Source organism: Dermacentor variabilis, chromosome 4 (assembly GCF_050947875.1).
Source record: "Dermacentor variabilis isolate Ectoservices chromosome 4, ASM5094787v1, whole genome shotgun sequence".
NCBI classification, from domain to species: Eukaryota; Metazoa; Arthropoda; class Arachnida; order Ixodida; family Ixodidae; genus Dermacentor; species Dermacentor variabilis.
In genome coordinates, this window is record NC_134571.1 from 74,115,880 (window position 1) to 74,142,206 (window position 26,327).

General features: G+C 45.9%; 1 protein-coding gene across 1 annotated transcript in view; it reads left to right on the plus strand.

The window, feature by feature from the left end:
• Positions 1-26,079, plus strand: part of Oatp26F (Organic anion transporting polypeptide 26F) — a 98,699-nt gene extending 72,620 nt beyond the window's left edge. The window contains exons 2-11 of the mRNA XM_075689498.1: positions 9,882-10,898; positions 11,393-11,492; positions 13,465-13,586; positions 14,012-14,182; positions 14,640-14,729; positions 17,279-17,471; positions 17,903-18,059; positions 20,817-21,010; positions 21,892-21,956; positions 22,737-26,079. Of these exons, the coding sequence (XP_075545613.1) occupies positions 10,115-10,898; positions 11,393-11,492; positions 13,465-13,586; positions 14,012-14,182; positions 14,640-14,729; positions 17,279-17,471; positions 17,903-18,059; positions 20,817-21,010; positions 21,892-21,956; positions 22,737-23,113 (2,253 nt within the window). The 5' untranslated portion in view covers positions 9,882-10,114 and the 3' untranslated portion in view covers positions 23,114-26,079. The remainder of the gene's footprint in view (positions 1-9,881; positions 10,899-11,392; positions 11,493-13,464; positions 13,587-14,011; positions 14,183-14,639; positions 14,730-17,278; positions 17,472-17,902; positions 18,060-20,816; positions 21,011-21,891; positions 21,957-22,736) is intronic.
• The last annotated feature ends 248 nt before the right edge of the window (positions 26,080-26,327 follow it).

The window sequence follows — 26,327 nt, forward strand, 5'->3', positions numbered from 1 at the left end:
GCCGCCGGTCGGGCACAAAGACTGGGAGGAGAAGGTAACTTCGGTTCTCGTAGCGCCTCTGGTCGGGCACAATGACTGGAAGGAGAAGGTGACCCCCTGCTGTCGCATCGCCGCCGGTCGGGCACAATGGCACATACACACACACACGCACATGAAGACACGTGGCATCGGAACATGCCTGGAAACGCCTGGAAACGCCTGGCGGGGAGCGTAGCGGCGACGCCGAACGGGCCAAAATGTCTGCCGCTTTGTTGCAATCGCGCCGGCTAAACCGCGCGTCGTAGGCGAAACGTAACATCGGTTAGTGTATGGGAGTGCTTATGAGGAAATGGTCTTCCATTTGAGTAAGATACAATTGTTAAGGTGTCAGTTTTTGTCATGTGTAGAAATTGAAACATCAGTTTTAACCGTGTTAGTTTGTTTGGGTTTGGTAGTGTTAGGATGCCAGCGCTATTAAATGGTTGTGTTGGTGGCTCTGTAAGTCTATATTTATTGAAAATAAACGTTATTGATTTTGTTTGTACTGCGTCTATTTTGCTCACTCGTTGCTGGGTAAAAGGGAACCAGACAAGGCCAGCATATTCTAGTACAGATCAGACAAGTGTTATATAAGCTGTCAGTTTGGTATTTGGGGGTGCTAGTTTAAGACATCTTTTCAGTGCAAACAGTCACTTCACGGCTGTGCTAGTAATGTTATAAATGTGAGTCTCCCATGTTAGATCGCTTGAAACTGCTATTCCCAAGTATTTGTGATCATTCACTTTAGTCACGGGGACAGTTATCAATAATGTAAGAAAAGTTAGACGTGTACTTTTTGCAGATTATTTCCAAGAAAACACATTTACCAACATTGAAAGACATTTGCCAGTTGTTACACCACTTGTGTACAGCTTCTAGCGCGCTATTAAGGATTAGCTGATCTGCAAGAGCATTAGTTTCCGTGTAAATAACGCAATCGTCAGCAGAGTCCGTTTTCTACATCAGTGGAGAGAGGAAAGTCATTAACAAATATTGGGAATAATATTGGGGCTAGAACGCTACCCTGTGGTAACACCTGATTTGACTGATGTTGTTCTAGAGGCAGCGTCGCGTATTTGTACATACTGTGAGTGGTTATTCAAGTCGTCTTTAATCCAGTGAGCCATCTTCAAGTGTTAGCTCTAATTTATTTATTAGGTTTTCTTTGTGCGAAACGCGGTCCAACACTTTAGAAGAATCTAAAAAAAAATAAGATCAATTTGTGCTTATTAATGGCCTGGGCTGCATCATGAATAAATTTAAAAGTTTGCTTAAATAGACTTTAATTTGTCTATTGAAGCACCAGATTAAACAAATAACTGGTGTTCATTCATTCATTCGTTCAAATAACTTTATTGAGTGCCCTGCGATTTGGTGGGATGGGCCTGGACCCCGCCTAGATTTCGGCCAAGGGTTGTTGACCCTTGGTGGCTTCCTCGGCTCGCTGGACGGCCCAGAGTTGGGGCTGCAGGTCCGAGTTGAGCAACGCGGACTCCCAGTGCGCGCGGAGGCTGTCGCTGTTTGAGGCTGCATCACCGTTATCCTGTACTATAGCCGTACATTCCCATACGATATGTTTCAGGGTGGCTCTAGAGCCGCAATTTCTGCACTTGTCAATCGTGTTTAAATCTGGGTGTATTAGGTGCGTGACAGCTGGACTCAGATAGGGTCTGGTCTGCAACTGCCGCCATTCGACAGACTGATTTTTTCTTTATTTTGGGTGCGACGGCGGGAATGTGCGCCTCTGAAATCTATGGTGTTGTGTAATTTCGTGAAATCTGGTCATTCGTTCTTCCCATTCCCACTCATCGGTTGTCGGTGAGGCGGGGCTAACCGAGGCGCGGTCCGTAAGCTCTCGAGCGATGCGGTGCGCCACCTCATTGCTACCGTCTGGTATAGGGTGTGAGCGGGTCTCCAGATGAGATCGGCACATGTGTCGTGGTTATTAGCTAATTTTAGGAGTCGTGGTGGGGAGATTCGACCGTTGGCGAAGTTTCGTATCGCCGTCTGGGAATCACTGATGATTATGCCCGCTTGTGTTTGTGCTATGGCTAGCGCTATAGCAATTTCCTCTGCGGTTTCTGCGTGTAGCGTGTTGACTGTAGCGGTCGTCGTCCTTTTTCCCTCGTAATTAATCACTACTGCTCCGTAGGCGCGCTTGTGTCTGTATCTAGCTGCGTCTATAAATGTGGTGTCCTTGCTGTTACCGAATTTCTTCTGTATATTGCGTGCTCTGCTTTCCCGTCTACCCTGATGGTGGATAGGATGCATATTCTTGGGTATTGGAGGGATGGTTATCATGTCTCTGATGTGTCTCGGCATATCTACTTTGACGCCATGTTGGGTATGATACCTTATACCTAGGCGAACCAATATTTGCCGACCTGTTTTAGTTTTGGACAGGCGTTCGTATTGCGCTATTCTTTTTGCCTCGATTAGCTCATCCAGTGTATTGGGGAGACTTAGCTGCAGTAGTCTATCATTGCTGGTGGTGATGGAGAATCCGATTGCTTGCTTGTAGATTTAACTGGTGTTTCCTCGAATAATTATCGAAGTCACGTGTCACCATGAGTGACGTCACAGCAGTGCCTTGTACGTAGGCACACTTGCGCGATTGACTTCGACACTCTGGCTGGGAGTGCGACGGCTGCGAGAAGGGCGGACGGCGTTTTGTTTGAAATTTAAGCTCTTTCCGCGGCGCGCAGTGATTTAATACTTAGCAGACCCGATTGTTAGCGCGAACCCTGCACTGCGCTTGTCAGCTGAACAATGGCCAGACCTGTGATTGGCCCTTTAAAGGGAGGCTGTTTATCTACTCCGGAAAGAGGGCGCGTCTTTCTTTATTGTAATGAATCCCTCGTTCCAACTGCCTAACTGACCAGGCATATTTGTATTTTCTTGTCTCTCTATCCTTCCACCATATTTCCTTTGTTTATGCCACCTCTTTCCCATCGCAGGCCGGCGAACTCTTTCCAATAAGTGGGCAGTTGGGCAGCTTGCGATTCTCGGTGGCCGTTCGTTGTCACCTCGAGACGCGCCGATGAGGTAAACGCACTGGCATGTTTTAAAAACGAGCGCTCGCTTCCGCACTTCGTGCTCGCGCGGGAGGTTTGGCATGTTGTTATGACACCCTTCTGACTGATGTGGAGAGCTGGCGCGTTTTCCTTTTGAACTGTTTCACTTTCCTTCGTTCGTATCGAGCTGCTGAACATGCGCTTCCGCTCTTGACACTCCTGGCGGGAAGCGCCGCCAGCGAGCATCTTTCAGCGCGAAGGCAATCGACTAGCGTGTTTTATGGGCGCACGTGCGGGGAAGAACTACGCGTAGGCACTCTCGGGTAAATGCACGTGCGGAAGAGAGCGAGAAGCTGAATGACTCCCACGTTTCTTTTTTTCCTACTACGGCTGCTTTTGGTGACCCGGCCCCGTGTCTGCCTGCGAAGAGGCGTCAGCCAAGGAAAGCGGTCTGTTCGTTTCGCGGCCTGCGGAAGCCGTTTGTCGTTCACGGCTCGCGCTATATTCGGTCTCGAACGCCCCGCGGAGACAGCGTTGGCGGCCAATGGCCGTTCCTCTGCAGGCAAGCGGAAACGGCTGTCAAACGCCAGGCGGGCGTTTCTCTCTTCTTCTATAAGGTCTCTCCGTAAACGGTGGCATTACGAACGAGTAAACTAAGGTTTATTCGTTAAGATTCGTTATATATATCCTGGTGATATAAGCCCGCTATATACTGGCGAATAGCAGGGGGGGATTTGTGCGCGCCAGTGACGAAGGACAATAAGAATAGAATGATAAAATAATTGTGTTGAAATACGGTACTGATTTTCTGTGTGTCGAAGCGGACGTCACCAGCGATTACCTTTATGTGACCGTGTATGGTCCTAATATTTATAATTTAAGTGGCACCTTCTTTCATAAGCCCACCGCTTACTTCTTACAATCGTATAATGGTAGCAGGACTTTTCTTATTCCATAGTTCGGGTTTAATAGCCAATGATGCAACCGTTACTTGGACTGAAACAGGCTTTCCTTCTTTTTTCGCCCTTTTTCCGTGATGTATCTTATGCGGAGGTTCTTTTCATAAAGTCGAAGTGCTCACAGGTTCTGACACATAAGACTAGGCTTCGACAATACGCACATAAGGCTAGGCTTTGAGAGTCGAGTGACCAACACTCAAACTTTCAGAAATTCTCAAGTCACGAATGCCCAAACACACAGATATTCTGGCAAATGGTTCTCGCCATCGATCTACTAATAGTACGCGTACGGCGAGATCCACATGTGAAGTGTTCATTCGTTCACCGACGCACCAAAAGGCATCAAGAGGCCGAAGCACTCCAGCCATCACGGCAAAGTCACCTTGAGACGCGTAGAGTTGCTTCAGCGCACTACATGTCACATGCCCTTGGAAACATGAATATAATTTGTGACGTTCTCGCGCCCCATGTATAGAGGGTGCTTCCAACCTTAGGACCGCTAGCTCCTTGCTTTTCGAAGCGAGATCAGGATGCCTTAGAACGCATGGTTATAAAGCGAGGCACACCAAGGAAGGAGAAGCATCTGGTTGCTGCGGTAAAGCTAGGGAGATGATTGAACGTGTTTTATTAGAACGTGGAGATATCTACCCAGCTGTCGATTTAGGCCCCCCAGGCCTCGCAAGGTAGATTAGTAAGAGGCAATTGGAGGTTTGGTGGCAGAAAAGTATACGGAGACCACAAAGAACCTAGGCGCACAAAAACAGTGTTCCCAGTAATGGTTCGGATAGGTTGATGCTGGAAATTTTTTGTCTATATACACGTGTGTGTGTGTGTGTGTGTGTGTGTGTGTGTGTGTGTGTTTGTGTGTGTGTTTCCAAAATAAAAACAGGAGCTTGATGGCGCAACCCACCACCTCGTTCCAAAGGGTATGCTCGTAGCATCCATCCACCCTTTGTTGAAGGCGTAGTGGATCTTGCATACGAGTAATAATTCCTTTTTCTTTATCTTTTATTTATGAAGGTAACCAGCATGAATGCGGCCATTACGCACGTCGGAAAGGTAATCGGTTTTACGTGCACGCAATTATGCTTTGACGTAGAAAGAAGGTGCACATGCATAATGAATGCTGCCAGCCTGTAAAGATTGCGAGTCTTTATGAGCACACGTGCTTTTGTAACATGCGCGCTGAATATATACAGACTCACGAATTGCGCTCCGAACGCGTGACCGCTGCAGCATTCGACATGAAACAAAGGCGCATGGCAATCATATCTTCGGTGGCCTGTGTTATCAACAGATAGTAGTACCGTGTGCACTCTTGGAAAGTACATTGGCGTATCAGCACCGTAAGTAAGCCGCGTGATAAGAAAGCACTGAAGAGTGATACGCGCACGATCAGTTGTCCATACGATGTTGGAAAACAGCACGTTTGCCTGCTTATCGGCGCACGAAGACGAAGGTAGAATACAAAAGGCTGCCCCCCCCCCCCCACCCCCAACATGAGAAATACCGCCTAGAAGACCTTCTCTTGTTCTGTACTTAGATTTAAATGCATGGTAAGGAAGCTCAGGTGGTCCAAATTATTCCGGAGTCCCCCACTACGGCGTATACATCATAATCAAATCGTGGTTTTGGCGCGTGAAAACCGATAATTTGATTTTAGCTTCTCGTGTTAGCTGGTGTTCTTTTTTTTTCATACGCATCCATCAACGACGCCGTCTATCCCAAGGTGAAGTTCGTAATGTACCCCGTGGTTGCTTACTGCTAGAGTTATTAAAGCGATTACTGGCTTCTACTTGAGCATAAAGCGAAGCTGTACGAACGAAACGAAAATGGGTTGCGCAGAACCAAAGTACGCAGATTTTTTTCTTTTTTTACAATTCTTTATCATCTATGGAGCTTTCAGAGCACACATTATCAGTCTTCCTTAACGTTTCGCGATGATGCACAGGTCGACATCAACATTGGGAAATGTGCCTCCACCTTGCAGTGTTCCACAGAACTCATCTATTGACTCACGCAGCTAAAGTGAGCAAAATAATGCGTCACTCTTTCGCGCCTGTTGACCATTGACTTTCAGCACTTTTCGCAAGCTGTTTCGCCTGATCGACTGTGGCTTCTCGGGCGCAAGCCGACACTATTTACAGCGGAAGGGAAAAGAATCTCCGTATTCGTTTACCGTAACGTGGCCGTAGCCTAGTCGGAAGGAAGCACTTTGCACATACTCCCTTCTCTCGAAGCAAGATGCGTTGCCAGTATTCTCGAAGACACGCAGGAATCGAAACATCCATCGGCTGCTCTGCCGGACAGCATGGCTTTCTTCTTTTCTTGCGCCGATTACCCTTCACTCGCAAATGTTTCCAGCTAGAAGCACGCAGTGTCGCGAGAGAGAGCGAACGGTTGACGACGTCCCAATTTCCCGTAGAAGCACTAAGACAAACGTGGCGACGGCAACAGATGGGAAGCTATCGACCCTGAACCGTTCTTTGATGTTTTCCCTTATTGCTCTTCCACAGCTTACTGCAGGAGTCAGTGGCGCTGATAAATGGACGCAATATCCCATCTTCACCGTTGCCTGTAAGAGAGACTTTCCCTGCTGACATCGAATCGATTGAAAACAGTGGCCCTCCCGCTCGCGCGCACGCACGCACGCACGCACACACACACACGCGCGAATGCGTTAGTCTTGTGTGAAAGGCGGCTGAAGTGTTACCGAATGAACAAAAACGCGCCGAGGCGTGCGCGGGTGCGTGCGTGTGTGTGTTGTATGTGCGCGTGTGTGTATGTGTGTGGGAGAGAGAGAGACGCGCACACGTCTTTACCGTTGATTTGGCGCGCAGATGTTCGACGCAATGTGGCGCGCGCGACGTGACGGTCCGTGGAGAACGATAGGCTGGTCGTATCGTGGAGAGCCTCCGAGGCCGTTTCTTCCATTTGTCGGCGATCAACAAGCCATCGTCGGCAACGATACGCTCGCTTTCGACGATTAGAGCGGTGACATAGTAACCTTCGAGAAGGAACATTTGTGCTCAAGATAATAAAAAACCACACACACACACACACACACACACACACACACACACACACACACACACACACACACACACATATATATATATATATATATATATATATATATATATATATATATATATATATATATATATATATATATATATAGTCGTTGGACCGCCATATTGCAGAACCTGAAAGAAGAGCCTGACAATATCAACACGTTGCTTGGTTTAGTCTCTGTCTGGGGGATTTCGTTCGCCGTATTTCACCTTGTTCAGCCTTTCTGGTACAATGCCACGTCAGAGTGTTGTTCTAGCAGATGTTACACGTACTTGAAGCGCTTTATATTTTGGCTAGTGTGCAGAGTCCCAGCGGTCGTGGAGAGAGAGAGAGAGAAACTTTATTGCAATGGAAAAGATTTCAAGGAGAGGTGGTCGGAGCCTTTCAGTCCAGGGCCCCACTGGCCTCTGCCGCCTGCCTGACCTGGCTAATTGAGGACTTTTGTTCTGCCAGGTCGGAGCGGGCCAGCTGTGCCTCCCACTGCTCCATTGTGGTACTGGTATTTGGCCTATGAGGGTGCTTAGTGCACTCCCAGGTTATATATATTAGGGTAGGTATACCACCGCACCAAGGACAGTTGGCCCTATAACGAGTGGGATACATGGCGCTTAGCAATTTTAAATGGGGGAATATCCCGGTCTGTATTTTACGCCAGTCGGCGGCCTCTTCCTCTCTAAGTTGATGTGGATGTTCTCACAAGAGTGTCTATGACACAAATGTCACTAAGACTTCTTAGTCTGGCGCGATATTTATTGAATTAAGATATTCTCTATATGTGTAGTTTCTACGGCTTCTGGCAAGTTCTTCTTATTTAACCGTGTGGAAGAACTACGAGCACAATATTGAAGTATGGGTAATAACTGCCGCAGATTGCGTAGACGTAACCTATTGCGAAGTCATCGCCCATACAATTCGTCCTCTCGTTCACGGCAGTGTCAGTCGGCCTAAAAACGCTGTGACGCAGTTTTTTTCCTGTAGAGGCGCGCGTATTATTGCCGAAATCTCTTGAGGTGTTTCAGTTTAGTCGTGCGATCTTCTTAATGTTCCGCACAGTGCTGCCTGTACTGCACCTTATTAATTTTGTTCAGGATTGGTTTACTATGTCATCTTAACAATTAACTATAAAGCTTGTCGCCGTTTAACCGACGGAAGCGACAAGCGTCTTAGTACATTGCTTGTTCCTTTTCGGATATAGTCTTGAAATCAAAGCGGGGTTAAATTGAGAATTAATTGTCAAATACACGCGGAGGCCCTCTTTAGAGGGACCTATAGTTTCATTTCGTGCGATACGTCCACCACACTTACCTGTCCTCCGCTGCACGCAACAACTTGGAACGTCAGCTCCGTCGGCCCGAATTCTCGACCGCCCGGGACCAGTGCAAACACCCAGGCGGGTGACGCAAAATGTATAAACTTCGGCAGTTTGACGGCAAGCCGACCGTGTGCATCCCTCGTTGTCTGTCGTCGTTTTTCTTTTAAATTCTCCTGCACATCCATTACGCCTGAAAACGTAAGCTTCGGTTAATCCTCAAAGCTGCGGCTTGGTCGCGTGCGACACACACTTTAGGGTGCCGCAGAGTGCCGCTTTAAGCTGCTGTGTGTTCTCTGCTTGGTCTAGCCTAGCTGTCGCATCGGTGTCAGGCGCGACGTACTCGGCTGGGTAGTCGGGGCCACGTGAGCAGACGTCTGCGCGGCCTGTTCTGCTGCCATCGCATTTTTTTCTTTTTCACGTCAAATTTGCGCCTTATTTTTTGGGTCGCCGCTAATGCTCCGAGATAGTAATCTCTCTTTGCGTCTACGCGGAGGCTGAGGTAATTACGTTGAATGTGACTCCTCCCCGCTCATTCGAAAGTGCTCCCCTAGATTTTCTATACTTCCTTGTTTTTTTTTCTTTTCGCTCATTTGCCATCGTTCCATTGACACAGGGAGATAAATCCGGGGGATTACTGTCGTACCGAGCCGCCAGCTTTGATTACATCGTTTACTCTGCGGCTTAGCCCGCGCAGCCAGCGTGAATCTGCGTTGCCTTCATTGTTCTGCGTGCAAGGAAGGTCCTTTGATCTCGCTCTTGTGTGCCTTTCTCTTTTATTTATTTATTTATTTATTTATTTATTTATTTATTTATTTATTTGCTGACACAAATGCCTGTGACGTCGCTGACTTTTATTGATAGTGGCTTAACGCTGTGATTACTTGTTATCCTGGGAGCTTGCAGCCTGTCCGTAATGGAACGCGCGCCTACAGTCGACGTCGCTTTGTATGCAAATTACGACCGTCGACTATTGCTCGTTCCATCATCAGGGCAACACGTCGAGATGCAGAAGAAAAATAAAACAGATTTATTTATCAAGCTTTTTCTTGAGCACGTGGGACTCCTTACGCCGGCTGCATAACTATAAATCTTGCGCGTCGTAATTATGCGCATAATTTAGCGGTCAAGTGTTCCGTTTCATCTGACGCTTCAGGTACCCGTTATCGTTCCAGGGGAGCAAAACTGGCTTTACCCGATACATATTATTCCAGTTTAGGCGGTTATGTGGAGGATAATGAGTAGGAAGTGGACGAGGCTGGCCGGGTCCGGTGGCAATTTAATAAGAGCGAGCCTAAATCGCTCCAGGGCGGAAAGTGCGCTGCAAAAGACGTAACAATGTCAGTGGTTATGTAAAGCTCGCTGTACTCTTATATTAAACGAGCAGTGTATGTGCTTGTTTCGATCCCTATGTGTTTCGTTTGTTGAGTAGAGAAATGCAGAAACGGAGTAAACGCGTGCCTGCGCAACTGTTTTAAATATTACAATTTTTTTTTTCTCTCGCAGGAGGACCATTCCTAAGACGGCGGCAGCGAACGCCCACAGAAGACCACGGAAGACCCGAGCAGAACCGGGGCCACTCAATCTCTCGCGAGAAGCACGTGGCTCAACGCAGCGGCACTGAAGCACTGACGTTTCTGCCCGCTACCGCCGTCGCAGCAACAACGATTGCGTAATACGTGTACAGTATACAGTCTCTATAAATATCATCAAGCCAGTATATATATACACCTCTGACCATGACTCTCATCAGCGGCGATAGGCAGCGGTTCGCGCGCGAGGACAGCGTCTCCAGCCTGGGCACCATGACCAACTCTCAGAGCAACGAGCCGCTCGTGGTCGGCAAGGCACCCGTCGTTCCGGACGCACTCGGAGTTCCCGATGCCGACGTGCGCCCTCGCACCAACGCCACCGACGTCTCCGGCGACGACGAGGGCGGGACCTGCGGCTGGGGCTGCCTGCGACCCCGCTGGCTGCAGCGGTTTCGCACGCCCCCCTGGGTGCTGTTCTTCCTGTGCTGGGCCGGGTTCCTGCAGGGCCTCATAGTGAACGGCTTCGTGAACGTGGTCATCACGACCATCGAGCGCCGCTTCCAGCTGCGCAGCTCCGAGAGCGGCCTGGTGGCCAGCGGCTACGACATCGCGTCCTTCCTGCTCCTGGCGCCCATCAGCTACTTCGGCGGCACCCGGAGCAAGCCGCTGTTCGTGGGCGTCGGCTGCCTCGTGCTGGGCCTGGGCGCGCTCGTCTTCTCCATGCCGCACTTCCTGGCCGGCACGTACGCCTTCAGCACCGAGGACGACAGCGAGAGCCTCTGCCTGGCGGAGGCGGCCGCCGGCGCGCAGGGCTTCTGCGCCCTCAGGGAGGCGTCGGGCGGGGGCGGCGGCGGCGGTTCCCTGAACCAGTACAAGTACATGTTCCTCGCGGGTCAGATGCTGCACGGCGCTGGCGCGACGCCCTTCTTCACGCTCGGCTGCACCTACTTGGACGAGATCGTGTCCACCAAGATGTCCTCCGTGTACATCGGTAGGCGTCACTGGATTGTCCGCGTTTCGGGGTGTACTGTTGTTACATTTCGAAGTGTACTGTGCGGTTTTTATTCACTTCAGCAACGTGGGGCATGGTTTCCAGAGGTTTCGCCTCCGCGCTCGAAAGCGTTTCACCGATAATAAGTGAAATGGGCCATAAGTGGTGGCTAGTCCATTTGTGCTAACATCTATGCCTTTCTGAAGGGTGCGGACCAGTGATAGTTTTGATAAAAGCACGCACTTGCTTGAGCACCCTGATGTTGGACTACTCACTAATGCTAATGCGAATGGACTCGGCAGAGTTCATAGCCTGGATTATTGTTGTGTAGTTCTCAGAGAAAACATTATTGTAAATTTATGTCATAGTATCAATATATTACCATTCTCGTTGTTCAGCTGATATAATTTACCAAAACAACCTGTGTAATCAACTCGTAACAGATAAATCAAGCAGAACTCCTAGGTCATCTGTGTCTTTTTTTTCTACTGCAGGTATTTTTTACACTATGGCGATCATCGGCCCCGCATTGGGCTACATTCTAGGCGGCCAGTTTTTGAAGATCTACACTGACCTCTCCGTAGACGCTTCGGCGTAAGTCTCTGTCGTAATTCTGCTGCATGCGCCTGGTTTATATGAAGTTTAGCGTTAGTGTGATAGGTCGCTTGTCGCAGTCAACTACAATCGTCATATCTAATTTGACCACTGAAACAAGAACGTGCTGCTGTCGATATAAGCTGGCTGTTTAAAAAGAGAAGCCATAACACGCGCGCAGAAACACACTGTATGCTGTGCTGGCGTTCTAAACATCAGTAGCGAAAGTTCGACTGCGCTCTTTTATGAACTAAGAATCATTCCATGTTTGGTCGCGACGTTTTTTAATAGAACAGGTCGAACTTTTCACACCGTCAGAGGGCGCATGTTATCCTTAGTAAATGTACGTTAAAATTTGTGCGCCGATGTGATGACTTCTTATAAAGAGTCTCTCATGCTCGTTCCTGTGCGTCATATATAGCCCGAGGTTAGACCGACAAGTTTTGTTTTCATTCTAGCTCTCAAATGCGTAGTTTCACAAATAACTGTGGCCATATACGTCCGCATGGGGAGGGCGTGAGGGAAGGAGGCAGGCAAATGCCTCTTCCCCCTGCCTTCAACCAAAGTGCTGTGAGAGGCCCTTCTTAAGCGGATACTTTTGAAGGCAATCACCTCCGCTCCCGTGAGGTTATATGGTGGACGTTTTTTTTTAAAATTATTATTGTATATTTGTTTAAACAACGTTAGGTTGCTGCGCTAAGTTCCGGTTCGAACCACGTACGTGGTTAATACGGTTCCGGTATCGAACCACGTGGCACCCGAACGGTATCAAACATGAAGTATTACCGCACTTGGCTTCGCTCACATGCAGAAGGCAAATGCACAGTCGGGGGGAAGCATACATTGCGGCCTACTGGGAGAACTGTTGTAGCGCAGCCTAGAAATTAACGCTGCGGAAACGATGCGCACAAGCACCTGCAGTTGTCTGACAGAGACATTGAGCATGCTTCGTACTTCGTGCAAGATCTCGGGTCGCGCTTATAATCTTTCCAGCGATATCTCTGACAATTTCCGGAAAGAAACACGACTATATTGCGATGTAATCGATACGTTCTGCAAGTATTTAACTGCCGAAGTAGGTGCGCCCACCCCTGCCGCGGCGGTTGCTGCTGTCATGTGACGCACTGGCAATCTGCGATGACCCCGAAAGGCAAAGGCCGCGGCCAATGACAGTTACTGCAATAGAAAGCGCACCGCAGAAAGCTACAGCTAGTCTGTAGCCGTTCATGGCTGTCAGCTCAATAGGTCAATAATCTTTTTTGCAACTTACGTGCTCCTTCAGCAGTACCATTTGGCGATTTTCTTCGCCATGTTGTGCTGTTGATGTTCTATTAGCGTGAGCTCACAAAGAACGCGCAGCGCGTATGGTTCCACTGGAAACAGCGAAACAGCCGTAAAGACGCATATACTACAGAGCGCCTAACTCATCAGACACTGGGCCCTATCTACACACATGCGCATAGTGCGTGCGTGCGTGATATACCAACAAATCCAATGTGCAACCCTAGTCGGAAAGACATGTGATGTAGCATTGCTGTAGTGCGTTGGCGGGGTGCATGCACCTCTGGTAGCTGAATACATCTCTCCCAGGGTTTCCAAGGCGCCGGCGCCGATGAACTGGAATTGATTGATTGATTGATTGATTGATTGATTGATTGATTGATTGATTGATTGATTGATTGATTGATTGATTGATTGATTGATTGATTGATTGATTGATTGATTGATTGATTGATTGATTGATTGATTGATTGATTGATCTCATGTGCGTTCACGAGCGTACGTACGCATGCACTTTTATCTTCGCACAGTGCATAGCCTAGTTGGTTGTAACAAAGATAAGATGATAAACAGACCATGTGGCAGCCACAGCAGGAGCGTGGTGCCGTCCACAACGTGACAGCGGATACCAGCGTCGGTGGTAAAATGTCGCATTGTATAGGTAGGTAACAATAGCTTCCTCTCTCAACAGCCTTGGCCTGACGCCCTCCAGCGGGGTCTGGGTTGGAGCTTGGTGGATCGGATTTGTCGTGTCCTCCGTGACGGCAATCCTGGCCGCCATCCCCATCAGTGCCTTTCCGAAGGTCTTGCCAGGTACGGTTGATCAGCTGCAGTCACAGTCTGTGTCACGTTCAGCACGTTTCTGGTTCATTCACACACACAGTCAAATATTTCTGAAGCGCTCAAACAGGCTATGAAGATCACAGAAATCCCACTTCGCCTGGGACTACTCATTTATCGGAGAACGATGACAGTTATTTGGGAGAAAAGTCCGGTGTGGCGAAGTTCGGTGATTGTTATAGAAGAAAAAAAATGGTATTGGTTAAGCCAGACGGAGAAAATGAACCGAGTACTGCTAGAGTATTAGGGATTACTGCATTGACCACTGGGGGAAGAATATGCGCTTTCTTTATATCTACCAAGTTCATATTAAATAAACCTTTTACGCGTAATCAAACGTTTTTTTTTCTTTTGTTTCTTTGCGATACTGTGTACACTATCTCCTTTCGCACGCTCAGGTTCGCTGAAGCTGCAGGCTCAGAAGAAGTCCGAAATGCACCAGAAACTGCAAAAGAGTGAAGCCGTGCAAAGTGGCTTCGGCGCCAGGGCCAAGGATCTTCCGGCCTCCTTCAAGATACTAATCACCAACCCGACATTCGTGTTCCTAAGTCTGGCAGGAGCGACCGAAGGTCAGTATGTGGGTCAACTTGCAGTTCTCCTGTATACACATTACTTTTAGTGCTAAACCGCACTATTTCACCGCGTTCACTTTTTTGTTTACAAATTCTCAGCAAACTTGGGAATATATTTCGCCTACTCTAGATGAAAGTGCGCATTGTTACCGTTGGATCTCTGACAACCTCAGCGAACTTCTATGACTCAAAACGCTGTTATATACGTTGAAGTTTCGTCAGCAGGTAACATCTTGTGTTAAAAGAAAGAAAAAAGTGCAGATTTTCTTTACTAATAAAAATAAAAGACGCAGCTGTTTACTCTTCGCAGCAAAAGGGTTGCTGGCTTTGTCAAGCGTTGGGCTTGCACCTCAATTTTAATACTACTTGGAGTCGCTATTCCTATATGCACAGATGAAAAAGAGATCTGATGTCGAATCTATTTTCACCAATTATCCCATTTTCTTCCATCCAGGCATGCTGGTGTCTGGCCTGGCGACATTCCTTCCGAAAGTGATTGAGTACCAGTTCAGCATCGCAGCAAGCTTAGCAGCTTTAATAATGGGTGAGTACGAAACGAATGCTCGATATAGAGTTCCATGCCAAATTTAATCAGCCAAATTAGCTCTTAGCATTTAGCATCTTGTGGCGCACACCATTTCATGAAGCGGGCAGTTTATATCCGCCAGCCTTTGAAAGTTCGCGCACCCTACAGCAGTGCTCCTTTCAGATTCCTTTGATGATCTCCTCGCCTCTGAGTGGCTTACCTTTAACTACCTCCGCGAGTGCATTTTTCTTTCCGTGTTTGTGATCAGCCTTGTTTCTTACCAAAATTATCAGACTTGTTCTCACACTCAGAGCATGCCTTCGCTCCACTTGCACTTAATTCGCTTCGGCGTGCCTCGAGCTAGGGTCGCCACTGAACACTAATATCATCATCGTCGTTTCGTTCGTGGCGGGCGCATCGCACACTTTGCCGCACGAAGCGTTTGATAGTCTTAGCGATGTACGCAGGGAACGACGGAAGTTGGCTTCTCCCCACAAATACACTTATAGTGGAAAAGCCAACTTTCACGGATATGCTTTCCGAGCAAATTAAGCGTGCACCGACATCCTTTAGGCTTGTCGCTAGTACTACTTGCAGGTTTTCACGAATGAAGTGAGGACACATCCTACTGATTATTTGCTGTATCACCATGCACATGGCAGCCTTGGGACGTCGCGTCCAGAAAGTAATCGTTCACCTTGCTAATATCGCACTACATCGGCAGTGGCGAAAACGCCATATCAAGTTGTACTTCATCACTCGTCCGTGTTTCAATTTGTCCCGATTGCACATGGCACTGTTGTCCACTTCCCATTCCATCTGCTACGAGGACGTTTGCATCATTTCATTCTATTGCTGTTATAGCGCTTGATTCGCACCAAGCAAACACAGGCGTTCTCTCGATGACCTTATGCACATCTCCGTGGTGCCCGTTCGTTATAGCTCCCTAAGAGCTTTCACTCACAACTAGACTGAAAATATCACCCTGGGATTTCCAGAGCGCGTATTGCTGCCGCGACCTTATTGCGTCCATCCTGGCGAGGCTGCTACTTCCGGACTGGGCAACCGCATTTATTAATGCATGTTCCGCATTTAGTTCTGAGCATGAACATTTTCACCCCAAGACTGTCCTGCCTCGAATAAGCCTTAGGTTTATGCGGGCTAGCTATCATACTGTACCTATACTTCATTACAATCAAATTATTATTATTATTATTATTATTATTATTATTATTATTATTATTATTATTATTATTATTATTATTATTATTATTATTATTATTATTATTATTATTATTATTATAGGTACGTTCAGATCGCGGAACTCGCGAACAAATCGTTTCCTATCTGTGTGAAGGCGTATAGTCTTCAAGTAGGGTACTGTCTACATAGGCTGCACATGCTCGCACATACCGAGTATTTCACGTAACTTGCACCAAGCTTTAATAAAAGTGGTACATCTTAAACAATCGAGATGACGCCACTGTGCCCTTGCGCCTCTGGTTGGCAGCGCTTTCAGTCATGTTTCCAAGGAACAGAGGGCGTCTATTCGTTTGTGAAAGGAAGCGATCGGCCCTGGCAACCAGCCAATCACGTCAGCATGATCGGAAATGGTAACCGAGGCCAGTGTTGAAAACGGATTGAAACACACTCGTTGGCTTCTTTCACGGTGAGTATGTGGGCTTAGTTCTCTGGGCACACGGCGACTCCTAAGCGCGCAATGACGTCGTTCTTATGATATATTATGGGCTTTCTTGGAGCCCGTAAAAAAGAACGACGTAAAAGAGAATGTCATGAAAACAACTTCATTGGGTGTTGTTGAGCTCAATCTACGAAATTTACAATCAAACCTATTCCCTAAAACAAATATTAAAAATTTGCATAATTTGGCTTAGCTAACTAGCTAACTAATTGCACTTCAGAAAATAATCTGAGTAACCCAGCATGACTACAAGCAATATGCCATCGGTCTCAATTTCCCAAGATGTAACATTCCTTTAGAAAGCTTGATTTGAGTTGCAGGAAATACCCGGTGTGTTTGCCAAGCTTGATGCTTATCTTCCACGGGTTTCTTGTTTTGAAAATTTTAGCTAGCAGTTTGCATGTAGTGCCACAGCATGAAGGAGTGAATATGGCACAAGGATGGGACTGTTCATTGTAGCGCCACGTATATTGTACACACCATGTACAATCCTGACAAGAATGCCTGACAGTCATGGGGTGCAGCAATGCAATTTAGTCAATTTTTCATGGTCTGCGAGTGTTTGTCCCCAGTAGGGCAAGTGAGTCTACTATTGAGCATCAGTCTATGGGAAGATGAAAAATTTATAGAAAATTGCCGCATTGTAAAATGCAATCATTTAGCAGAGGTAATGCAGCACAATTAAAATATTGAGAATTGGAATATTTTTCTTGGAACGGTCCTCGTCCTTCTTATGCCTGCCTAGCCATGTTGTGCGACAGGTTATATACCTACATCAAAGTCTCCCTTCTCATTCATCCTCGAGTGTTCTGGTCTTCAATGGAAATATTGACTATGCTCTTTGTCACATTCTTTTTTCTTTCAGGTGCAGTGACTGTTCCAGGTGCCGGCGGAGGCACCTTTCTGGGAGGCTACTTCGTCAAGAGGTTCAACCTACGCTGCTCTGGCATCATCAAGATGTGCATCCTCTGCTCCCTTGTGCCACTCGTCACTATCTTTGCCTTCTTCTTCAGCTGCCCAAACGTCAGATTTGCAGGTGTCAATTACAAAACAAGCAAGTGAGTGCACAAAGTTTTCATTGTTGATGTGAACAATGGTTACATACCACTGCAAGTGTAGGTCATTGTGCCTTTGAATGAAATAAGTGCAATTTCCATTTGACTCACCAAATAATTAATCAAACATAAAGAATATTTAGGCTGCTGAGTCATGAGCTGGTAGAAATAAAAAATTATGGCAATATTTGAATTTGGTTTATGGCAACATGAATTTGAAATTTGGCAAATTCGATACACTGGGACCTTCTGGTTTAACGTATGAGCTATGGCATCTACAGTGACACAGTGACAGTGACACCCATTTTTATTGTCTACTTTTTCATGTTCCTTTTCTCGAAGTGTGTGCAGCAGATACCTCACATTCACTTCGTTGTAACTTTAAGCGTTCATGAACCTGTTCACACAATCTTGCATATGTTATCCTTTTACAGCCTTACTGTGGGAATTGACCGCTTTCTCAATGAGTGCAACAACCAGTGCCACTGCCAAATAGAAGACTTTGACCCCATCTGTGGTACAGACCACGTCATGTACTACTCGGCGTGCTTCGCTGGCTGCCAAAAAGTCCATCACTACGAATCAACGAAGGTGAGTTAACACATAGCACTTTGCTCTACGGAGTGCTCCACCCACGAGCCAAAGAGACAAAAGTATTGTCCAGCAAGGCATGTTAGATTCCACATGCATTAATTGAATGAATCAAGCAATGTCGAAATCTGCTGTTGCTGATTTAAACTGCAGGCGCATAAAGAAGGCTGATGGTATAATTGTGATTTCTTGAGTGCCAGTGTAGTGGAATTAACGACAAGAAAGGGGGTTAACTGAGGGGCCCGATTTGTATTATTGATATCATAAGAAGCCAACAAGTAAAGACACCAAGGACAACACAGGGGAAATTACTTGTACTTCCTAATTGAAATAAAGAAATTGTAAAATGTTGTAATTGAAAGTGGATGAAAAAACAACTTGCCGCAGGTGGGGAATGATCCCATATCTTCGCATTGCGCGTGCGATGCTCTACGAATTGAGCTACCGTGGCGCCATCTTCCCATGCACTTTCTGGGGTATTTATATGTTTCTACTAGAACTAACCCTGGGAGAGTTAGCCTGCGCCGCCACCCAGAAACCTTGGCTGCGGATGTGGAACATCCTTTCTGCTGCAGGCGTCACGAGTACGTGATCTTTTTGGGTGAAGGCAACTAGTCAATAAACCCACGTGTGCTACCTGAAGGCATCAGTGTTGCCCGATTCGAGACTCTTGTTATGTAATGAACGAGAACAAATAGGGTTAACTGAGGGGCCCGATTTTTATTTAATGATATCATAAGAAGGCCAACAAGCAAAAACACCAAGGACAACACAGGGGAAATTACTTGTGTTGCTACTTGAAATAAACAAATTATAAATTAATGTAACTGAAAGTGGATTATAAACAACTTGCCGCAGGTGGGGAACAATCCCACGTCTTCCCATTATGCGTGCGATGCTCTACCAATTGAGCTACCACGGCGCCGTCTTCCCATCCACTTTCTGGGGTATTTATGTGTTACTACTAGAACTAACCCTGGGAGTGTTAGCCAGCGCCACCACTCGCCTGTGGCAAGTTGTTTCTTCGTCCACTTTCATTTACATTAATTTATAATTTCTTTATTTCAAATAGTAAGTACAAGTAATTTCCCCTGTGTTGTCCTTGGTGTCTTTGTTTGTTGGCTTCTTATGCAATCAGTATAGTGGAATTATATTATTTGCCTTATATGATACTTATTGAAAGTGCATAGTCGCAGGCAGGTGGGCTAAATGATTAGCATGTGCTCCAGCTTTGATTTGGAGCATTGAGACATCTTCTGGGTTGCTGACAGAGTGACTTCTACGGTTTCTTCTGCTACAAACAGCTGCGCTTGACCCTACTGTTTACATTCCTCCGTTGCACTTTCATTTCACATGGTAATGCCTGCCCTACGAATTAACTGCACAGCACCGTGTTTTGTATCTGGCCAATGGTACCATGCTTGTACCACCCGCCATGGTGGCTGAGTACTTGGCATCCTGCTACTGAAGGATGCCCGCGGGATTGATGCCTGGCCATAGGAGCCAGATTCTGATGAGGCAGCATGCAAAAATTATCATGTACCATGTTTTGGTTCCAATACTGCCAGATGGTAAAATTTTAATCAGCAGCACTCCGTTACACATCCCTCTTTTGCTATGGAAGATCAAGCCCTATCAGTCAATCGATCAATCACCATTCTTATTCAGTACAGTATGATTGCAAACTTTCCTGCTAGGAATTACGGCAGTCATTCTCGTCTGGTGCCCTCTCGGGCTCCTTTAGCTCACAGCTCACACCTGCGCTCTTCACAGCCACTTTTGCAGTTGCATCTGTAGGTGAAGCATCCACAAAATTTGTATACCTTGTTCCAACTGGCCTGTGTGATGAAAAATTTGTCACACTGCAAAAGCCACGGCGAAAGCCCAGATGTTTCAAATATGCCGAGCCGCCCGCAACTGTTGAAACATGCCTGGGAGGCTGCAACGGCAAAAAGACGTTAGCCTTTGTGCACAAATTCTCGCTTCCTTGCTCACGGCACGCATGACGCCCTGATGTCTGTATGGGCTCACCAGTACTGTCTCTTTTCACCAAGCGAGACAGTTAAGCAGCTAAGCTTTGTGTGCGCATTCCCTCCTTCTCCTCAGTGTGGAAGATGCTGGCCATGTCTATGTGTGTGTGCGTGTGTGCACGTCAGTGGCTTTCCCTCTGCTTTGTCAGTGGCGGGTGGAAAATCCGTTGAACTAACTGCCATGTACCAAGTGATGGCCACAAGCAAGGAGAGCATTCGCTTTCTCCTTCTCGTGCGTGAGGGCATTCCGAAGACTCTATAAAAGACGCCCTTGCCAACGAACTTCAGCTTTCAGCACAAACTAGAGCATTCGTGTCACTCTCTATCATGAAGCTTGTAGAGGTGACCACTTTGTAGCATTGTAATTAGAAGTTCTTTGCTACTCGTTATGTCAAGCATCTTGTGTCTCTGCCTGGGCCCCTCCCTGCTGGTCAAGCTCCAGACCGCTAGGCCCATGCTACCTCCACAATCCTGGAGGTAGCAGCAATTTGTAACAATCAAAATCAGAGCGCAGGTTCTACAGGGTATTCATAAGCGACATGCACTAATGCGAAAATGTAGGTCGTGCTTTGGTTGCCACAACTGACATGCACATTATTTTTCTTTGTGCATGCTGCAACCAAATGCCTGAAGCAAAAGTTTTAAAGTCAGGTTGTGTTGTTTGAACACTTTGCCTCGAAATGTGACCACCATATGACAGAGCAATGTTAATTTGAACTGCACACAGGTGTATGAGGACTGCCGCTGCATCGATCATCCAGGCCGGAACATAACACTGGAAGGCAGGCAGGTGACCATCCAGGCGGAGCGGGATAAATGCCCCAGCGAGTGCAACTTCCTTGTCTTCTTCTTGATTGCAATGTTCATCTGCATGGTCTTCACATTCCTGGTCAGCATGCCATCGCTGGCTGCCACACTCAGGTAAATTCTGTATAAGGATGGAGGGGGAATAACATGGCTGCATCAATTGGACATGATAGATTGGAGTCATGTAATGTTTCAAAAAATGAAATTCAGTGCTTTGCAGCAATTGCTTTCAACTTCTAGACGAATTCATCGGAAAGAAAACAAAAAGAAGAGTAAACGCTGTCTGGCACAATTTAATTAATATCTATAGGAGCAATGTTGATGATTTTCATAATGTAAATGGCACATATCAGGGTAGGGTTAACGGTGCCCATTCTTTCTGCCAATGAGTTGCTGCTTTGTAAATGTGGGCTACATATCTCCATCCACATTCATGTACTACTACTATTTTCATTGTAGGTGCCACTTTTACTGTTTCCTGCATTTCAGACTCAGCACTAATGTTTCTTGAGGCTGCTCCTGCCTTATGTTGATTTAATGCTGTTTCCTTAACAGTGAGTCACAAGTGCAATTACAAGTGCCTCGCATTTGATACACGTGAACTAGTCCACATCTGCTGGTTAATGTTTGATCCACCTTGTCGATTTGTTTGCTATCATTGGATGTGCTGCTCTTGTACTGCATTCGACACATGCGCACGTTCCTCTAGCATGATCAATCATGTTAAACGACAAATATTGTGGATAGTATTTTGGAAGAGCAATAACCCATAAATAATTTTGAAACAGCACCATGTTTAGTGATGCAAAGCACATGTCAAAAAGTATAAATGTATGCCAGTCATAAGATAGCATCAAACATGGTGGAAAATTTAGTGGTACCGATGGTAAATGACAGCAGTGCCTGGAGTAGTTTTCATAGGGCCAGTCATGCGTGACTTGAAGCATGCATTTTTTACTTCCTCTGAATGCTTTCCTCTTCTGGTTTATGTGCAGGTGTGTTGCAGCTAGCCAGAAGTCTTTTGGACTCGGTATACAATGGATTACGGTGCGGTTATTAGGTAAGTGTCCATCATTTTTCAAAACAAGCTTGGCTTCTTGTTATCTGCTCTGACATCATGATTTGGTCCACTTGACAACTGACTCTCAACCTAGTCAGCTGTAAATTTAACGTCACAACCCGCCCTTTTCTGTGTGAACATAATCTATAGAGGAGGCATTAAGTCCCGCTGCCCCTATAGTTACCGCTAGTACGTAAACTCCCTTTCTCTATTGTTTACAAACGAGTTTTGCACTTGCTCATCATTTTGATGAAAATTCGATGCTAGGAGGGCTGAGTAAGCTGCCTCGAAAGAATTATGAAGTACTACCACTCATAGTCGCCAAACTGACAAGGGCTTTATGAGACCATATGATGTACAGAATAAACAGTTGTAGTGCCACATGTTGAAGTTTGATTACACTGTGTACCATTGCTTATCTTGAGGCACTGATTTTTGACTGTGGCAGTTGACTACATTCAGCTCCTTATGCACTTTAATGATGTTAACGCATGAGAGCGCGCCTGCATGGCAGCACAAGCATGGCGGTGGTACACTGCGGCCATCAACAGAGCCAGACGGAATACAGCTGACTAAGAGAAATATAAAATAATTGCATGTCTATTGTCGCTGAGGAGTCATTAAGATTTTAGTTGCAAATCAAACCATATTGCACGAAAAACTCTTGCTAACATGATAAAATTGTGATATGTAGAGCATGGGTTTCCTGTGATTTTGCCAATTCGTCACTCAGCATACGCACTCAGCACGAATACATTTGTTTTCATTTGTCTCTTGCAGGAACCATTCCAGCTCCCATCTTGTTCGGCTTACTCATCGACCAGAGCTGTGTGCTGTGGCCTGGCTCTTGTGATGACTCTGGCGCATGTGCGGTCTATGAGAATGGCCAGATGGCACGCAATTTGCTTGCATTGCTGGCCACTGTAAAGTTCCTCTCATGCCTATTCTTCTTCCTCTCGTGGCTCCTGTACAAGGCACCCGAAGGTGGCGATGATGACGGTGACGCCGTGGCAGCCGAGAAAGAAAAGTGTGGTGTCGCCACCATCAAGCAGGAAAAGGTTGCAACTTCCCCATACAAGTCAGACACAAATGGCTCGGTGGCCACAGAGCAGCAGCAACGAAATCATCACAACAGTGACAGCAGCACATGGTTTTGAACACTACCAAGAGACAAAGACTACAAGTAGCATGGCTCTATGTGTAATAGTGAGGTTCGCCATGGTGACGTGCGAATGAAATCACAGTATGAGCTTTTTCACTGTGTGTCCCCAACTGCCCATTTTTGGCATGAACCCCAACATGAGGTGAAAGCTTCTTCCGTTTCAAGCGCCCATTCTTGGCAAATTTCCTGTAATAGAAAGTTTGCATTCAGTGCATATCCCATATATCATATGCAACTGCAGCCCTATAGAGGTGTAAGCTGGTGCCAGCTGGCAGGCTTTCAGTGGCCAATTGTGAGAAGTGCAACACTAGGCTTTTCATTGTTTCCATTTCAACAAACCTTGAATAGCACTAGCACACTACTCTTTGCCTCACTGCCAAACTAGAGAGCAACGTCCATCTTTTGCAATTGCTGAACCACCATGTGTGCTTGAAGGATCTTCACTAATGTCACCACATGCGAACTGTGAATTCAGCAATTGAATGTTGCTACTGGCGCCAGGAAACACCCTTGTATGCCAGACACCAGGTATGTGTTCTTGCTCACCATCTGTCCATAACAGCAGCAAGCCCAGTTGCCTACAGCTTTCCTGTCAACCCTACTCAATTTGAGTAAAAAAATTTGAGAAAAGCTCATATTCTGATTTGTGCACATCTGTGTGATGATCCAAGTTCAGGAAGAGGTAGCTGCAGCATATAGACTGCCTACAGGATTCCAGCATCTGAAAGCTTGGCGAACTTCTTGGACATCTGAGCCTTTGTGCAATTTTTCATGCGGGAGTGAAGCACAATTTCAGCAGCACCGACATGTGATTCTCAGAATATGTTGTGCAAGTCCTCAAGAAAGTGATGCCGTGTGAGTGTGTGTGAACTGTGAATCTACGGTATGCTAGGCAGAGTGCAGATGCCACTGACTGACATCATTTCTCATGTTGAAGTGTTCAAACAAAGGGACCTGTTTAAGTGAATTGGTGGACAGTGATGCTTCAGCAAAACAAGCAGTAGGACTTAATCATGAGTACAATGAACTGTTCTGAGTGCCTGTTCTTAGCAGATTTCCTGTGCTCTCTGTGGCAATACCCATAGAAAATTGGTGGGACAACATATCTGTAGATTTGTAAGAGTGTTTGCACTTACATACTGTGCGCACAAACTGACACATGAACAAAACATGTCTGAAAGCTTGCAGTCATTTTTTTATTTTTGAAAGTGCACAAAATGTGATGCTGTTTTGCAATTAAACAATTACCATTATTTGCACTAGAACTAGAAAGCTTATGAACATTTGCTGCAAGAAACACTGCTAAGTGGGCAGTGCTGTAAAATGCAAATAGCAGACTTACTCGCAGTGCAGCTATGCTGAGAACATTTAGTTCAAGTGTTATTACATGCCATTCGAAAGCAAATTTTTTTTATGGCCGCTCTAGTTGCGGAATACAAAAAAGCCCTTGTACATAGCTTTCGTGCCTGTTACAGAACCAGGTTGTATAAATTACTCCAGAGCCCTATGGCATCTTTCATAGCCCAAGTGTAGCTTTGGAATGTAAAACATAATCACTTATCATATAGTACTATACTGAAGCACATAGTACTAATGCTATTCCTGAAACAAGAAGTTCCCATTTAGTTAACCCCTGAGCAAGCACCTAGGGCCAGGCAGTTTTGAAATTACCTATTTCAATCCTTGCTCAAAAGTGTGCCGGCATTCTACAGACTCCATAATGTATGACATGGCTCTTAAGAAAAAGATAACACGCAAAATAGACAAGGATGAGGGCAGAGACATGTACTTGCACAAACTTACAACTAATTTTATTTCCACACATGTGCAATAAGGCTGTGCACATTCAATATGGGAAATAAGGTAACAGTGAAATATGTACAACATAACCATCACTTTTTTTATAGCTAAATGTGGGCTGTGGACATGTGTGGTAATGTGCTTATATTCACGAGTCTGATGGAAATAAAATTAGTTGAAAGTTTGCGCTAGTCTGTGTCTCTACACTCTTGTCCTTGTCTGTTTTATGCATTAACTTCTTCCAAAGCATTATGAACCAACTAGCACAGCAACAAGTCTTATTGAAGTTTTATGACATAACAGTAATCTTACAGTATATCAATGCTTTGACAGTATGGAGCATAATGACTTCATGGCTTAGTGTTCGTTCTCTTCTTCTGTGATACTGAATCCGGTGACATTTATTTATCTCAGAATGACAGGAGCCAAAGCTAACATATTTCTTAGCGAACTTGGTGGACTTGTAACAAGCGCTCCCACTTTTCCTGTCAATTGCATAATTGTCCCAAAGTTTATTTAAAATATAACTATGTGTTCATCAACCCTCGCATTATGATTTGGCTTTTGGTGACATTCCTTAATACTGCCTAATCTTTTGTTTCTCTCGAAATGATGCTACTAATGTCTTTTAAGTGCTATGTGAGTGTCCATATGGACATTATTCTATTCAGCACATTACCTTCCGACACATGACCTTGTAATGTTTGCTTGAGAGTATTTTGACTTAATGTCACTGCAAAATGTTTGCATTTGCATTGGCCTTATGCTCCTGATTTGAACACAAACAGAATTCGTGTTCCATCAAATGACAGATGCCACAACTTTTCTGCAAGCAACTTGCCTATTGATTTTGGGGTTCTTTTATGGAAGTGCAAAGTCAATGACATGTGGAAGAACAACATTGCCATGTGGAGGGGTGATTCTGGTTCTCAACCGTCACCTTTCAAATAAAAACACAAAGTGGCACTTTTGTTCAAAACAGATCGTAAACTATCAGAACTTTGTTTGATAAATCTGGTTGGTCATTAGTAGATATAGCACGACATTACATCTGTATAGCACCTATGCCTCCTACATCGGTGAGTAAAGCATCTTGCTTTCTGCGGTTCTGCACAGATGAGTTGCTTTCTGGACAAATTTTTGATAAAGATTACAAAGCCAGCCATGAAGTACTGTGTACTGCTTTGCTCACTAAAGGTCTTTCCAGTGTATGTCCTCTGGAGTCCGTGAGGACTGCTGCGACTTTTTTTTTTTACACCAAGAATTGATACTTATCAGCAACCCCACTGGCACCTTTATTCTACTAAATTATACGGACACAACAGGCGAATTTCCAGCGTCGGCGTCGCCGTGAGGTTCTGCAAAAAGTCCAGCTGCAGTGAGATATGCTGCGCGCCCTATTGGGTTAG